This window comes from Littorina saxatilis, linkage group LG5 (genome assembly GCF_037325665.1).
Source record: "Littorina saxatilis isolate snail1 linkage group LG5, US_GU_Lsax_2.0, whole genome shotgun sequence".
Lineage (NCBI taxonomy): Eukaryota > Metazoa > Mollusca > Gastropoda > Littorinimorpha > Littorinidae > Littorina > Littorina saxatilis.
This window is the reverse complement of record NC_090249.1, coordinates 38,327,839-38,346,357: the sequence shown is the minus strand read 5'-3', so window position 1 is coordinate 38,346,357 and position 18,519 is coordinate 38,327,839. Positions and strand designations below refer to the sequence as shown.

Genomic DNA, 18,519 nt, shown 5'->3' with positions numbered 1-18,519 from the left:
TTTATTTTCTTAATTTTTTCTGCGTTCGTGGGCCACAATTTCCTTGTACAGTCGAATTTCTTTAGGACAGTCGGTTATGTGTGTGAGTGTTTTCTACGCTGCCATTTAGGAATTCATACTTTATTTTATATCCAGTAGGCCATGTGTTCGGGATTCCACCCCCAAACATTCCACTTAAAAGGCGCAGGCACCGCTAAATCTCACAAAAATATCCCCTCAAATCTGCCTAAACATGCAATTAAAACCGAACTCGGCCTAACCTGCTTTGCCGGCCACAAAAGCTGTATTACTCCCTCTTCTTTGTCCCAAACAGATTCCCAAACAAATGAAAGTCTTCCCGAGCTTAATCCCATCAAAAACTCCTGTTCAAATCTGATCTACCTACCTTTTACAACTAAACAAAACGCCTTATGAAACCAAACAATTGCAAACTGCCTCTGTAATGTTATAAACATGCCATTACCATCTAAACAAAATGTCTTTAACGTATAAACGACCTGCCTTTGGGATATAAACAACCTGCCTTTTTGAAAACATCGTTACAACCCGCTAAGCAACCTGCCTTAGAAACCAAAAGACACTGCCTTTGAAAATTAAAAGAAACTGTATTTGAAAATTGAATACATACTTTTGAAATCTAAACAGACTGCCTTTGAAATCTAAACAACTTGCCTTTAAAATCTCAACAGCCAGCTATTTAAAAACCTAAACAACCTTTTTTGGCAAGAACAATCTCAAATAGGCATTGCAGTTCTGTGTGACTGTCGCGAGGAAGAACAGACCCCGCTGCACGTTCTACAGGCGTGCCCTCTCCTCCTCCCTCAGCCACACCCCCCACACTCCCCCCCCCCCCCCCCCCCCTGCGGCGACCAGTTCTAGCCAGAGAGCACAACTCCAAATGCAAAACAGTGGCTGTGGAAGACCTGCATCAAACTTGCCAGTTCATAACAACAGCAGGCCTAAGACTACGAGTTCTTTACTTTCTTTATTTGGTGTTTGACGTCGTTTTCAACCACGACGGTTATATCGCGACGGGAAGACTACGAGTGACACAACCGTCAAACGCTGAACAATAAAAAGAAATCGTACCAAACTGTTTTTAAAACGGTAACAACGTGCCTTTGTAAAGCAAACACACTTTTTGAAACCTAAAACAACCTTTCTTGGAAATGTAAACAACCTGCCTTTGAAATCTAAACAACCTGTCTTGGAAATGCAAACCATCTGTTTTTGAAACATAAACAATCTGCCTTTGAAATTATAAGAGAGAGCCTTTGAAATTTAAAACAAACTGCCTTTGAAATTTAAAACAAATATTTTTGAAATCTAAACGAAATGCCTTTGAAATTTAAACAAAATAGTTTTGAAATCTAAACGAAATGGCTTTGAATATCAAAAAGATGCATTCGAAATCTAAACAAGCTCTTTTTGAAATCTAAGCAATCTTTCTTTGAAATCTAAACAACGGGCCTTTGAAATCTAAAAACGTGCCTTTGAAATCTAAACAACCTGCATTTGAAATCGAAAAAACCTGCCTTTGAAGTCTAAGCAACCTGCCTTTGAAATCTAAACAACCTGCCTTTAACATCTAAACAACCTGCCTTTGAAGTCTAAACAATCTGCCGTTGAAATCGAAACAACCTGCCTTTTAAATTTACACACTAAAAACCTAACCCTGCTTTACCTGTGTCGCCGGCCACGAAGGCGGTGACGGGCAGATCCTGTTTGAAGGTCAGGTCGCCATCGTCAAAACGCCAGATGTTGTCGTTCTGGTCGCAGTTACACAGCAGGTCCTCGCTGGCGCACGTGCTGTTCATTCCGCACGCACATGCTCCGGTTCCGGGCGCAGCACCGCCAAAGTAGTCTGCCAGTTGCTCCGTGCGGTTGAGCCATCCCGTGGTTACCTAAGGTAGCAAAGGATGTGTGTGAAACCACTTAAGATGTGAAACCACAGAAAGAGTTTATTTTCAGGCCAAAACTCTTAATTGTTTCGAAAAAATCGCCATCTGACAAAAATAGATTCATTCGAGCACAGCATTTAGCTGATTCTCAAAGCCCCATTTCAGTTCACAGCAACTTTACATGATGATTACATGATGATTTAAGCTTTTGGCTCTGAAGTCCATAAAACACCATGCATACTTGCCTAAAATATAAACAAAGGTTTCTTCTACTGTGGTAACCACCATTGAACCATCTTCACTTCTACAGCAGACATTTACTCAAAACAGTAACGTGACTCATAATAATAATAATAATAATAATAATAATAATAATAATAATAATAATAATAATAATAATAATTGTCAGTAAGTACTGGTGTCACATGACTGATGCGAACCATTTGATTGGCTAATGGTGAGTGCGCTAACTTTTCCACAGAGCGTATTCTTCCACCCTTTGCCTAAGCGAGGCTGTACGCTCATCCTCATAAATTAATGACATGTAGCTTATATTCTCCACAATAACAAATGACTATACATTTCCTGCGGCTCAATTAAAGCAGAAGTGTTTTTTTTCTGACAGATTGCATGTGCCTGTGCCACAGTGAAGCCCACTGATCTAAAAATAAAAGCCGCTGTGTCTCATCTCATTTTCGACTTGCATAGATTCTTCTCGTATGCCGTGTTAGTGGCATGTAGCTTATTATCCACATTACCAAATGATGAGTTAGTATAAAATTCCCAGCGGCAAACAGAAAACACAAGTGTTATTCCGATAACGTACCAGCTAGACAAGCATTTGGAAGTCGACTGACTCGATCGACTCTGTCATACGTAGCAGACTACACTGAAATACGACTGCATCAGTTCAGTAAATGAATGGTTTCCGAATTATTATTTCAAGGCAACAACAATCGGAATCAAAAACGTGTAGGGTTCAGAACGTTCTTACCATGTATAAGATTTATTACCAGCCTGCCTCATGCGTGCAGACTCAGTGCAACGTGACGAGCAATTTTTGTTTTTGAAATGAGACTGCAGTGGTTCGATTGCCTTAGCCTAGCAGACGACATAAACCCCGCTCAGCAAATTAACATGTTGGGCAAATGTGAACGAAAAAACGATGGGGATATAATACGTGTAGGGTTCAGAGCATTCTTACCGTCCATATTTAGTACCAGACTCCCCGATGAGTGTAGATACAACACGAGAAACATACCACATTCATTTTGAAAATGTGCTAACCGTCGACCAGTTCTTGGAGTCAATTCAAGGGACGCCACTCTGCACAGTCAATCCGTCGAAGCGAGCTGAAGGTTTCGAATCACAAATAACTAAGAGCACAGTTCTTTCTCCGAGATCAAATGAGGTTTCTATGAAAGATCATCACTTTTTAGCTTAACGCTACACTGGAATTTACCAACAGAAATTGAAATGCGTGTGACGAATGCCCGACACACTTGAGACAGCCCAAAGTCGAAGCTTGATGAAGGTTTCGAATCGCAAATAACTAAGAGCACAGTCCTTTCTCCGAGTTTAAATGAGGTCTGTATGAAAGATCATCACTTTTTAGCTTAACGCTACTCTGGAATTTTCAACAGAAATTAAAACAAGAGTTTGCGTGTGACGAAAGCACGACACACTTGAGACAGCCCACACAAAAGTAGATCTGACACAAACCTGACCACACAGTTACGCCTATCCAAATGCGCGTAGCAAAATGTGCGTTTTGAATCTTCTTTTTTCTCTGGCGGTACTGACAATATCGTTATTGAAACAATCCCAATGCACCAAGGGATTTATAGAGCAAATATCGAAAATAATTATTGAACTCAGCGCTGTGCGCTTCGTTCAATAATGAATTTTCTCGATTTCCTCTATAAATCCCTTAGTGCACTGGGATGTCTCAATAACTTAAATTGTCAGTAAGTACTGGTGTCACATGATTGATGTGAACCAGTTGATTGGCTAATGGCGATGCGCTTAAATCTGTTAGCGCACTCTTGGAGTGAGTGCGCTAACTTTTCCACAGAGCGTATTCTTACGCCCTTTGCCAAAGCGAGACTGTACTCTCATCCTCAGAATTAATTACTGACATGTAGCTTATATTCTCCACTTTACCAAAAAATAACCATAAATTTCCTGTGGTGCACTGGGATGTCTCAATAACTTAAATAATAGTACATGTCCTTCTCTGCAACTCGAAGCGCATTACAATGCCTCGATTATCTGTTGTTTTGACGTTGTCTTTGCAATATCTGACCTTGTTGTTGTCGTTTGGGTTGTGAATGAGGGCGGCCTTGCACTCCCACTTGATGTACTGCTTGCAGCTGGTCGACTGGTCGATGATGGACACCACGTGATCCAAGGAGATGTTGTAGGTGATTGGCTGCTCGTACTCACGTGCTCCCTCCCAGCCCTGCACCTGGGTACGCTGCTCGCTGTCGTGACCTGCCAAGCAAGAGCAACAATCCCCAGACATGAGATTGATTCTCAAATCTCCATTTATTAGATCAAATAACCAAAGGGAAATAAGCGCTCTAAATGCATACGACAAATGTAATGGAGTAAGCGAGAGTTATACGGAACCAATCTCCTGGCACCTGAGAGAATAACAAGCATTGAAATGAACAAGCGACTTTCATCCTCATGTCTTTTATCAGTAAAAAGCACACTTACAGTGTCTCATTGTGACGAACACGGATAAACCCGGTCGTGGTTTCTGATTATGAGTCGTTACGAGATTCAAATGTCACATCTCCATTTATTAGTACTGAAATTGTTAATAGTGGGCTTAACTTATTAGTGCTGATTTGACAACAGTCTGCTATTCTTTTACTACTTTTTGTGGGTTTTTTGCATAGCAGGGATGTCGCTTTGTCAGCAGTCGGTCAAATTTCGAAATCTTATTTCAGATCGCCGAAAACTTCCTTTTAAAAGTGCTATCCAACAAAAACAGATACAAGAGTGTTTGTAAAGTAAGAGACAAAGCCAGTAAGCGTTCGGTAATATTTTGACTGTCATTTAAAAGTACGACCATACGCGCGAGAGTTCACTCTTACGAAATTCGAGATTGCACTGCAGTTATTCCCTACAAATGGACAAGAAGAAGAAGAAAAACAAGTCGCGTAAGGCGAAAATACAACATTTCGTCAAGTAGCTGTCGAACTCACAGAATGAAACTGAACGCAACGCAACGCAGCAAGACCGTATACTCGTAGCATCGTCACTCCACCGCCCGTCGCAAAGGCAGTGCCAGTGGAATTGACAAGAAGAGCGGGGTATTCGTTGCGCTAAGAAGGATAGCACGCTTTTCTGTAGCTCTCTTCGTTTTAACTTTCTGAGCGTGTTTTTAATCCAAACATATCATATCTATATGTTTTTGGAATCAGGAACCGACAAGGAATAAGATGAAAGTGTTTTTAAATTGATTTCGAAAAAAAAAGTTTGATAATAATTTTTATATATTTAATTTTCAGAGCTTGTTGTTAATCTAATTATAACGTATTTATATGTTTTTGGAATCAGCAAATGATGGAGAATAAGATGAACGTAAATTTGGATCGTTTAATAAAAAATATATTTTTTTTACAATTTTCAGATTTTTAATGAGCAAAGTCATTAATTAATTTTTAAGCCACCAAGCTGAAATGCAATACCGAAGTCCGGGCTTTGTCGAAGATTACTTGACCAAAATTTCAACCAATTTGGTTGAAAAATGAGGGCCTGACAGTGCCGCCTCAACTTTCACGAAAAGCCGGATATGACGTCACCAAAGACATTTATCAAAAAAATGAAAAAAACGTATGAGGATATCATACCCAGGAACTCTCATGTCAAATTTCATGAAGATCGGCCCAGTAGTTTAGTCTGAATCGCTCTACACGCACACACACACACACACACACACACATACACACACACATACACCACGACCCTCGTCTCGATTCCCCCCTCGATGTTAAAACATTTAGTCATAACTTGACTAAATGTAACAAAAAGAACAAGAACAATAACAAGAAGGAAAAGAGCAAGAAGGACAATGAGAACAAGAAAAACAAGTCGCGTAAGGCGAAAATACAATATTTAGTCAAGTAGCTGTCGAACTCACAGAAGTAAACTGAACGCAATGCCATTTTTCAGCAAGACCGTATACTCGTAGCATCGTCAGTCCACCGCTCATGGCAAGAAGAGCGGGGTAGTAGTTGCGCTAAGAAGGATAGCACGCTTTTCTGTACCTCTCTTTGTTTTAACTTTCTGAGCGTGTTTTTAATCCAAACATATCATATCTATATGTTTTTGGAATCAGGAACCGACAAGGAATAAGATGAAAGTGTTTTTAAATTGATTTGGACAATTTAATTTTGATAATAATTTTTATATATTTAATTTTCAGAGCTTGTTTTTAATCCGAATATAACATATTTATATGTTTTTGGAATCAGCAAATGATGGAGAATAAGATAAACGTAAATTTGGATCGTTTTATAAATTTTTGTTTTTTTTTACAATTTTCAGATTTTTAATGACCAAAGTCATTAATTAATTTTTAAGCCACCAAGCTGAAATGCAATACCGAAGTCCGGGCTTCGTCGAAGATTACTTGACCAAAATTTCAACCAATTTGGTTGAAAAATGAGGGCGTGACAGTGCCGCCTCAACTTTCACGAAAAGCCGGATATGACGTCATCAAAGACATTTATCAAAAAAAGGAAAAAAACGTTCGGGGATTTCATACCCAGGAACTCTCATGTCAAATTTCATAAAGATCGGTCCAGTAGTTTAGTCTGAATCGCTCTACACACACACACACACACACAGACACACACACGCACATACACCACGACCCTCGTTTTGATTCCCCCTCGATGTTAAAATATTTAGTCAAAACTTGACTAAATATAAAAACCAAGAAGAAGAAACAAGTCGCGTAAGGCGAAAATACAATATTTAGTCAAGTAGCTGTCGAACTCACAGAATGAAACTGAACGCAATGCAACGCAGCAAGACCGTATACTCGTAGTCCACCGCTCACGGCATAGGCAGTGAAATTGACAAGAAGAGCGGGGTAGTAGTTGCGCTAAGAAGGATAGCACGCTTTTCTGTACCTCTCTTTGTTTTAACTTTCTGAGCGTGTTTTTAATCCAAACATATCATATCTATATGTTTTTGGAATCAGGAACCGACAAGGAATAAGATGAAAGTGTTTTTAAATTGATTTGGACAATTTAATTTTGATAATAATTTTTATATATTTAATTTTCAGAGCTTGTTTTTAATCCGAATATAACATATTTATATGTTTTTGGAATCAGCAAATGATGGAGAATAAGATAAACGTAAATTTGGATCGTTTTATAAATTTTTATTTTTTTTTACAATTTTCCGATATTTAATGACCAAAGTCATCAATTAATTTTTAAGCCACCAAGCTGAAATGCAATACCTAACCCCGGGCTTCGTCGAAGATTACTTGACCAAAATTTCAACCAATTTGGTTGAAAAATGAGGGCGTGACAGTGCCGCCTCAACTTTCACGAAAAGCCGGATATGACGTCATCAAAGACATTTATCAAAAAAATGAAAAAAACGTTCGGGGATTTCATACCCAGGAACTCTCATGTCAAATTTCATAAAGATCGGTCCAGTAGTTTAGTCTGAATCGCTCTACACACACACACACACACACACGCACGCACGCACGCACATACACCACGACCCTCGTTTCGATTCCCCCTCGATGTTAAAATATTTAGTCAAAACTTGACTAAATATAACAAGTCGCGTAAGGCGAAAATACAATATTTAGTCAAGTAGCTGTCGAACTCACAGAATGAAACTGAACGCAACGCAACGCAGCAAGACCGTATACTCGTAGCATCGTCACTCCACCGCCCGTGGCAAAGGCAGTGCACGTGGAATTGACAAGAAGAGCGGGGTATTCGTTGCGCTGAGAAAGATAGCACGCTTTTCTGTACCTCTCTTCGTTTTAACTTTCTGAGCGTGTTTTTAATCCAAACATATCATATCTATATATTTTTGGAATCAGAAACCGACAAGGAATAAGATGAAAGTGTTTTTAAATTGATTTCGAAAACAAAATTTTGATAATAATGTTTATATATTTAATTTTCAGAGCTTGTTTTTAATTTGAATATAACATATTTATATGTTTTTGGAATCAGCAAATGATGGAGAATAAGATAAACGTAAATTTGGATCGTTTTATAAATTTTTATTTTTTTTTTACAATTTTCAGATTTTTAATGACCAAAGTCATTAATTAATTTTTAAGCCACCAAGCTGAAATGCAATACCGAACCCCGGGCTTCGTCGAAGAGTACTTGACCAAAATTTCAACCAATTTGGTTGAAAAATGAGGGCGTGACAGTGCCGCCTCAACTTTCACGAAAAGCCGGATATGACGTCATCAAAGACATTTATCAAAAAAATGAAAAAAACGTTCGGGGATTTCATACCCAGGAACTCTCATGTCAAATTTCATAAAGATCGGTCCAGTAGTTTAGTCTGAATCGCTCTACACACACACACACACACACACACACACGCACAGACACACACACATACACCACACCCTCGTTTCGATTCCCCCTCGATGTTAAAATATTTAGTCAAAACTTGACTAAATATAAAAACAAGGAGAAGAACAACAAGAAGAACAAAACAAGTCGCGTAAAGCGAAAATACAATATTTAGTCAAGTAGCTGTCGAACTCACAGAATGAAACTGAACGCAATGCCATTTTTCAGCAAGACCGTATACTCATAGCATCGTCAGTCCACCGTTCAGGCAGTGAAATTGACAAGAAGAGCGATTTAGTAGTTGCGCTGAGAAGGATAGCACGCTTTTCTATACCTCTCTTCGTTTTAACTTTCTGAGCGTGTTTTTAATCCAAACATATCATATCTATATGTTTTTGGAATCAGGAACCGACAAGGAATAAGATGAAAGTGTTTTTAAATTGATTTCGACAATTTAATTTTGATAATAATTTTTATATTTTTAATTTTCAGAGCTTGTTTTTAATTCAAATATAACATATTTATATGTTTTTGGAATCAGAAAATGATGGAGAATAAGATAAACGTAAATTTGGATCGTTTTATAATTTTTTATTTTTTTTTACAATTTTCAGATTTTTAATGACCAAAGTCATTAATTAATTTTTAAGCCATCACGCTGAAATGCAATACCGAAGTCCGGGCTTCGTCGAACATTACTTGACCAAAATTTCAACCAATTTGGTTGAAAAATGAGAGCGTGACAGTGCCGCCTCAACTTTCACGAAAAGCCGGATATGACGTCATCAAAGACATTTATCGAAAAAAGGAGAAAAACGTTCGGGGATATCAATCCCAGGAACTCTCATGTAAAATTTCATAAAGATCGGCCCAGTAGTTTGGTCTGAATCGCTCTACACACACGCACGCACGCACGCACACACACACACACACACACACACACACATACACCACGACCCTCGTTTCGATTCCCCCTCGATGTTAAACTATTTAGTCAAATCTTGACTAAATATAATTAACAAGAACAAGAAGACGACGAAGGAATGTTTGCTGCAAAAGACTCGGAAGATGCTAGTGTCATGCTGACATTTGTTGCAGGACACAGCACACTATCCTGTTATTCACCGCCCTGATATGGCCCTTTGTGGTCGGCTGGGCGTTAAGCAAACAAACAAACAAACAAAATCCTGTCATTCTCTCAACGCTTTATGTGCAATCGTACCGATGACTGTGATGGCATTCCCAGGTTCGGAGTCAAGGTCGCACTGAATCTCCACCTCTTCAAGTTTGTCATCCCCGTCTGGGTCAATGTCTGCCAGTGTTGAAGCCGTCAGACCTCTCTCCATCCATTCATGGCACGTGCGTGCTGTAAGATAAACACGTGTACACTCACAGTCAGTGATTTAAGACAGATTCCTTTAAAGCTTTCTTTAAAGCTGAAGACCCACGTTAAAACTAGTACATTTGCACTTCAATAAAAAAAAAAACCAAGTCGCGTAAGGCGAAAATACAACATTTCGTCAAGTAGCTGTCGAACTCACAGAATGAAACTGAACGCAACGCAACACAGCAAGACCGTATACTCGTAGCATCGTCACTCCACCGCCCGTGGCAAAGGCAGTGCCAGTGGAATTGACAAGAAGAGCGGGGTATTCGTTGCGCTGAGAAGGATAGCACGCTTTTCTGTAGCTCTCTTCGTTTTAACTTTCTGAGCGTGTTTTTAATCCAAACATATCATATCTATATGTTTTTGGAATCAGGAACCGACAAGGAATAAGATGAAAGTGTTTTTAAATTGATTTCGAAAACAAAATTTTGATAATAATTTTTATATATTTAATTTTCAGAGCTTGTTGTTATTCCAAATATAACATATTTATATGTTTTTGGAATCAGAAAATGATGGAGAATAAGATGAACGTAAATTTGGATCGTTTTATAAAAATAATATTTTTTTTACAATTTTCAGATTTTTAATGACCAAAGTCATCAATTAATTTTTAAGCCACCAAGCTGAAATGCAATACCGAAGTCCGGGCTTCGTCGAAGATTACTTGACCAAAATTTCAACCAATTTGGTTGAAAAATGAGGGCGTGACAGTGCCGCCTCAACTTTCACGAAAAGCCGGATATGACGTCATCAAAGACATTTATCAAAAAAATGAAAAAAACGTTCGGGGATTTCATACCCAGGAACTCTCATGTCAAATTTCATAAAGATCGGTCCTGTAGTTTAGTCTGAATCGCTCTACACACACACACAGACACACACAGACACGCACACACACACGCACGCACATACACCACGACCCTCGTCTCGATTCCCCCCTCTATGTTAAAACATTTAGTAAAAACTTGACTAAATGTAAAGACTGCTAACACAACCAGATTCACTTTGACTGTTGGCTTGATACCATTGAAACTTAACGTCGCGACCAAAAGGTCTTCTTCAGCAAAGAAAAATAGGAGCATAAAAGCGAGAGAAATGAAGAAACTCTACCTTTCTATGATAAATTCTTGTCCAGCCTCTTCTTTTCTCTTCGTTTCATTTTTACATTTAGTCAAGTTTTGTTCTATTTATATTTGCTGAAGAAGACCTTCAGGCAGAAACGTTTATTGCATCAAGTCATCTGTCAAGCCGAGTCCAGTTTTCATTCTTTCTGTTTAATAAACGGTCTTACAAAAAAGGGGTGAGTGGGTGGGGGCACGATCCCGTCCCTATTCGTCTTTGATTACCCTTAGTATTTAAGTTTCACCATTCTAGTCTTAACTTATGTGTTTAAGCCTATATCTTTCTTTTTAAAATGCACAACTGTGGCATTTGGGATAAGGAGATAAATATGCATTCCACATCGTTTTCAACTGCTTAAGTCTTTTTACATTTAGTCAAGTTTTGACTAAATGTTTTAACATAGAGGGGGGAATCGAAACGAGGGTCGTGGTGTATGTGTGTGTGTGTGTGTGTGTGTGTGTGTGTGTGTGCGTGCGTGTGTGTAGCGCGATTCAGACCAAACTACTGAACCGATCTTTATGAAATTTTACATGAGAGTTCCTGGGATTGATATCCCCGAACGTTTTTTTCTTTTTTTTGATAAATGTCTTTCATGACGTCATATCCGGCTTTTCGTGAAAGTTGAGGCGGCACTGTCACGCTCTCATTTTTCAACCAATTTGGTTGAAATTTTGGTCAAGTAATCTTCGACGAAGGCCGGACTTCGGTTTTGCATTTCAGCTTGGTGGCTTAAAAATTAATTAATGACTTTGGTCATTAAAAATCTGAAAATTGTAAAAAAAATATTGTTTTTATAAAACGATCCAAATTTACGTTCATCTTATTCTCCATCATTTGCTGATTCCAAAAACATATAAATATGTTATATTTGGATTAACAACAAGCTCTAAAAATTAAATATATAAAAATTATTATAACAATTATTTTTTCGAAATCAATTTAAAAACACTTTCATCAAATTCCTTGTCGGTTCCTGATTCCAAAAACATATAGATATGATATGTTTGGATTAAAAACACGCTCAGAAAGTTAAAACGAAGAGAGGTACAGAAAAGCGTGCTATCCTTCTCAGCGCAACGAATACCCCGCTCTTCTTGTCAATTCCACTGGCACTGCCTTTGCCACGGGCGGTGGAGTGACGATGCTACGAGTATACGGTCTTGCTGCGTTGCGTTGCGTTCAGTTTCATTCTGTGAGTTCGACAGCTACTTGACTAAATGTTGTATTTTCGCCTTACGCGACTTGTTTTTTTTCTCAAAGCATGGCAAACTAATATCACAGCTTCCTGGAAAACTTTTTTCGGTGATGTCTGTACATTTCAGTAGGAAGCTTTTTAAACACACTGTCAAAATGTGTAATGTTGGGTTTCAATGTCCCGCTGTGGTGGTCCAATATTGTAGAAAGAAAAGACAGTACAAAAGAAAGACAGACTGAGGAGTTACCGCGAGGTTCACAAGCGAAGGTGTGACAGTCCACATTCTCGGTGTCATCGCCCTCACAGGGTGCTGTCAGGTCGCCGTGTGACGTATAGTCACAGTCACGCCACCGCTCGCGCTTCCCGCCGTCACAAGTCGCCGTACACTCGCTCCAGGGCTCCCATTCCAGCCAGTCGCCAGGAACTAGGGGCCACAGAATGAGCGTAGTCAAAACAAACACAACAAAATACAAAGCAGAACGACATCGATTTTTTGTTTGTTTATTCATGTCCCTGGTTGGCATCCTGAACTCAGGTCAAAAATGAGTTACTTTCCTTCGAGTCTCATTCTATCCCTGAAAAGATGCCTGGGTTTTCCTTCTCTGGAGAGGAAATCGATTTTTTACATATTTAGATCTTTTAGGAATGTGTTATGGATATAAGCAGATTCGCGATCGTCGATAATGATTTTTCATGGTGTTGTGTAATTTTTAAATTACAAAGGAACTGATATGTAAGACAGTTTCAAGCGAGCTATCTTTCGCGGATGTATATACTGTGCAAACAACTCCAAAGTGTCATGTGATAATCAACTTTAGCTTCGGTGCGCGCCGGTGCAGACGATTTTTTCTGTAACCAGTTGAGAGTGATGCAACCATATATCACGGTCTCCTTCCGACAGCAGTCTCAAAATTTCGACTTGTTTTGACCTTAGAACGATGTCTTTATCATAACTGTGAAGAACAGAACGGAGATCATTGTCGAAGTCGGCCAATCTGCAATCATTTTCGTCTCGCGAACACTGATCTCAAATTTAGATCAGTGCTCGCGAAAAACATATGGGAGCTAACTCTGTATTCTTGTTTTGATAGATTCGCGCAATAATTTAGCATGTTGTCAGAGAGAAACTGGTGATAGCCGTGGAGCGATGATTATCAGAATGCCTGGTTGGCCAATGAGGGCACTTACTTTCAACTTCGTTTGTTAAACTGTGGCGGTCTTAATTTGGTGGATTTCCTGCTTACATTTTGCTGAAAAACTGACTTCAGACTAAAAATCTACAGATATACAGAATAAAAGACACCAGTTGAACGCCTTATCAACAGTCTAGACCTATGAACTAGACTTACATTTGCATATTTGTTTGTTTATTTGGTGTTTAACGTCGTTTTCAACCACGAAGGTTATATCGCGACGGACATTTGCATATGAAGGGTGTATGTTTTAAGCAGTAGTATAAGGACTATCTTGATTGAGAGACATGTCATGTCACAAGTAAGAGCGACAATCTACTTTACAATCTCACGGCCAAACTACGTGACAAGGAAGAAAGTCGTTGTTAGTCATTCAGTCCAAGAACTATCTGGAGACAAATTCTCAAGCAGGTGTCTCAAGTAACAGGGAGTCTTCTTTAAAACCTCACGGTCATACTGCGTGACAAATTAGTAAGCCTTTATATGTCAGTCAGTGTTAGTTCTTCAGCTCCAACCCAACGCGAATTTTCCCGTGGCATCTGTTCACTTACTTGGACATGGATTGTCAGCACAAGGAAGTCTTTGAATAGTATCGCCATAGCAGGGTAGGCCACCATATTTGGGCTCAACGCACTCGCGCGTGCGTGCACGACGGCCTCCACCACACGTGACATTGCAGGGGGACCAATCAGACCACTTCGTCCAAGCACCATCGACTGTGATTGACAGGTGAGACATCCAATATATGATCGTAAATATGAAATCATGTATCCATAGTTTGAGAGTAAAACATTCTCATGAATATGACACTTTGTCAGCAATTAGACAGTTACTGACATAACATGTATGAAAAACTTGCTATCGTTTGCAGAAATGTCAACGTTTAAAAATAAAAAAAGTTGTGACAGTTTTATTACCAGTATCAAACACAGAGTATAGTATGAAGAACACGACAATTTGCAATATCACCGAGAGAAAGAATATTGAATACATTCAACGACAGTGGTACGTAACTAAAACAAATACTACCAGAACCATAATTTCTGTCCAAGAAATTAAAAGGTATAAAATAAGACAAACAGAAAGACATGTTTGATGTAATAATTTAACAGAAACTTACTGGGACACGGGTGGATGTTGCATTCCTGAGTCTCGTTATTCGCTCCAACGCAGTCTGCACCGCCATATTTAGGAGACTCGCAAATTCTGCTTCGCAATTGGCTGCCTCCACCACACGTGACCGAGCAGTCCTTCCAGTCCGACCAATCATGGTAGTAGCCGTCAACTACAATAGGGAGATCACTCTCTCGTGAGATTTCCTCATTTATTTATGTTATACATCTAGTATTTCTCATGACCAGAAAATTACAGTCCTTAGAAGAGTACCTTTAGAAGTGCCAATACACGAAATTAACGATATAGAATTTTTCCAGATTTAAGAAATACGCACATTATAACATGAATTGTATAAAAATATAAGCAGGTCTTTTTTTTTTAAAGAAAGGTCAACACCACATCAAAAATGTGTATGTACAGTGTGAGGCTTTGTTCATAACATATATACCATGAGGAATTACACACTAACACGAGTTGAAACTGTGAAGGGTACACAACGTTACTATAAAACTATCAAAGAAAAATAAAGTGCTCGATCGTACATTATAGCAGTGACCCACTTCTGGAGTAAATGTAATTCCATGAGTAGGATAATATACGAACAAATAATCATAGTAATATGAATATGTTTGTACTTCTGCAAATGTAAGTGAATCAACAATGACTGTTATTAATACAGTAACAAATCAACAGTTCCTTTTCAGAATGATAAGCTAAAACACTATCAGGAAGTACACATTATATTGTATTATCATATTACATTTAAAAAATGTCGTCCGCTGACAAAAACTCACCACCAGGGTCAACCCGGTTTTGTACACATTTGATTTGTAGGTGCTTAAAATGTAAATACTGAGGCCACACGCCGAGCTGATGTTACCTGGCTCAACACCATACACTCTCTGGGGTATAAACAGCACGTGTTCTTTGCTGGCCTTTGACACTAGTGATGAAGCTGACTTTTCAGATTTCATCCCTCCTACAGATCATTAGGGTTTTTGCAGCCTTTCCTTGTCAGAATTCTCAAGTTTCCCCCATAGTTTTCTTACCATAAAGCCTGGTTCTCCAAACCAGAGTAAAATTCACTTGTATACCATTCCTCATACAATAAACTTCTTTTGTTGTTGTTGTTGTTGTTGAATACAGGTATTATTTGCATGTAAAAGGCAAATCCCTTCGTGTGAAAACAATTCTGTTCACTATCTAAGATCTGCCCAGGCTTTTACATTGGATAAGACCATCCTTCGAGTTGGACACATACCCTTAATACCGGCACGGTTGGCCTAGTGGTAAGGCGTCCGCCCCGTGATCGGGAGGTCGTGGGTTCGAACCCCTGCCGGGGGTCATACCTAAGACTTTAAAATTGGCAATCTAGTGGCTGCTCCGCCTGGCGTCTGGCATTATGGGGTTAGTGCTAGGACTGGTTGGTCTGGTGTCAGAATAATGTGACTGGGTGAGACATGAAGCCTGTGCTGCGACTTCTGTCTTGTGTGCGGCGCACGTTATATGTCAATGCAGCACCGCCCTGATATGGCCCTTCGTGGTCGGCTGGGCGTTAAGCAAACAAACAAACAAAATTGACATTCAGACTGCTTCCTGTGTAGAATTTGACTTTATGATAATTCAGAGGAGAGTATACTAAAGGAATAATCGTTCCTGTGTAAACGATTTGGATCACCATTTTAGATCTGGCCAGGGACAAGGCCATCTCTCCGTTTGGACACATACTTATCTGTGCACCAAGATACGTTTTCCTTAGATATAAGATTGCACTTTCTTTTACACTCTGGGGTATAGTTTTTCTCAACGGTTAACACCTATTTAATGCAGCCTAAAAGTGTTTACTGCTTTACTGTAAATAAGGTAAAGTGTGTAAAATTTGTATTGTTTTCAAAATCAACGATAACATAAACAAAAATAAAAATAAATTAAATTTTTAATTTTTTTTTAATTCAAATTAAAGTCTATGAAACGACGCATAATAAACACACAAAAAAGAAAACAATGTTAATAGTACCATAGAGTGCACAACATGTAGAAAGGGAAGGACATGTTTTTCATTAAATGGTGAGATTTTCTACTGCTAGGGGTGATGATATTAGATAAACATTCAGTGCCTGATGAAGTTTAAAACTCATAGAAGATATTTGAAGAAAAAAAACGTTCATATATTTTAAGGTGCAACTATAAATCTGAAATTATATTATTTGTTTTCTCTGTAATGAGCATAGCTGATCGTCTCCTGCATATTTCTAGCTATGTTACATTTTTAAGATACAAAAGAACATGCCTTGGTACACTAAATTTAAATAATGCAGGTAACTTATAATCGCCCTTGAGAAAATGTGCATCATGTAAATTCAATGATATTTACGCAAACAGTTTTCAGCATCACGGTTTATTTTTGACAAGCACTAAGCAACATGCAAGCGCAGCGCAAGAATTTCCGCGTTAAATCTGTTTGAAATTAGCAGCCTGCATTACAATCTCAGAAAAAATTAATATCTAGTACTACAGATGACTTCATTGCATCTATACTATAGCAATACCTGATAAAAAAAAAATTAAAAACACCAGAAAAGCGGATAAACTACAGAAACATAAAATATTGCATACATTCTACAAAGTCGAGAAAAGTTGTAGAAGTTTTTTTTACAACTGGTAAACATGATTTTAGAGTTTATACCATGCAAATATATAATCAAAGTAATCATGCTGTTAGCCGTAAAACATACATCAGTTCAAAAGGAGCATTCAGATGGTTCTGAGAGGGAAAATAAGGTAGAAGTGACAGATAGATTCGAACTCTAGACCGTTAACAATGTCTAGTCAGCCTTTAAATGTAAGATTAAATAAGTAGCCAAAGAAAACGCTAAAGTACAGTTACTACTTGAGTCTCAAAGAAGCAATCAAATGCTTCAGAAAAAAGACAAAGCAAAAAAGGCAAAACTTAAACCATATGCAGACTCTATGAAGACAACTTTAACTTACATATTTCCTAAAAAGAAAAAAACCATGCAGGACTAGTACAGTATTCCAATGGTTCAGAGAAACGCATAGCTAGGTATATACTATACGCAGAAATGGAAATATAAACACAATGTTATTTACAAAAAGAAAAAAAATGAGTAGGATAAGTCTCTGTATCATATGATCCAAGAGCAAACGTTTTCTGCTAACATACGACGAGTCATACCGGGGCAGTTGTGAGTGTTACATGCTTGCGTTTCATTGGCTGGGCCGGGACACTCCTGGCCGCCATACATGGGTTCGATGCACGTGCGGTTTCTGTCCTGAGCTCCGCCGCCACAGGTCACTGTGCACAAACCCCATGACGACCAGTCCTGGTAGTAGCCATCCACTGCAACAGTACATTGTGATGTATTAAGCTTGAGTAAGTTTGCTTGGTACGTGGAAAGCCCACAAATTCTCAGCAAAACAGTGAGGCCTATAGAGGTTTCAGAACTGAATCTTCACTCTCCACATTTCTGTTGACCTTTTCAGTTCCAAAAAAGGTTTAGTGACTACTCTTTGACTTTGTTGACAATGGTTCTGTAGGAATGAGAAACAAAAAGCATTTATTAGTAACGCTAATGAAGCGAGAGGAAACGCTTTCCCGTGCCATTGCGATAGTATCTCTAGCAGCCTGTGTGGAGATCGCAAATCCGCCGAAACTTTTGAGCTGGCTATTGGGGCGTTCACACACTTCGGAACTTTAAAACCAGGCAAATGTCAAACATTTTATTTACTTTATTGGTGTAGGCGTTTTATTTTCAGCCTACTGCACAATACATAATCTTGATGACAAAATCACTCGATGTCAAAGATCAGAACTGTCACACTATTGCAAAATGGCATCTCGCCTGAATCAGACCATGAAGTATGGGCTGGTCTGAGCAGTTACAAAAGAAATCATAACATTGGTGAACCCTAACCCCCTTGCCTTCCCTCTGCCTTAGCGACAAGACGTTCGTGTAAAAACAGCCTAGATTTTAAATAGTAAGAGCAGCTTCAATAA

General features: G+C 38.8%; 1 protein-coding gene across 1 annotated transcript in view; it reads right to left on the bottom strand.

Moving 5' to 3' along the window:
* Nucleotides 1-18,519, bottom strand: part of LOC138967752 (A disintegrin and metalloproteinase with thrombospondin motifs adt-1-like) — a 61,078-nt gene that overhangs the window by 4,142 nt on the left and 38,417 nt on the right. Inside the window, exons 19-25 of the mRNA XM_070340409.1 lie at nucleotides 17,698-17,862; nucleotides 14,506-14,670; nucleotides 13,937-14,101; nucleotides 12,440-12,616; nucleotides 9,708-9,851; nucleotides 4,207-4,394; nucleotides 1,685-1,904 (exon numbers count right to left, since the gene is read on the bottom strand). Coding sequence (XP_070196510.1) covers nucleotides 1,685-1,904; nucleotides 4,207-4,394; nucleotides 9,708-9,851; nucleotides 12,440-12,616; nucleotides 13,937-14,101; nucleotides 14,506-14,670; nucleotides 17,698-17,862 — 1,224 coding nt within the window. The remainder of the gene's footprint in view (nucleotides 1-1,684; nucleotides 1,905-4,206; nucleotides 4,395-9,707; nucleotides 9,852-12,439; nucleotides 12,617-13,936; nucleotides 14,102-14,505; nucleotides 14,671-17,697; nucleotides 17,863-18,519) is intronic.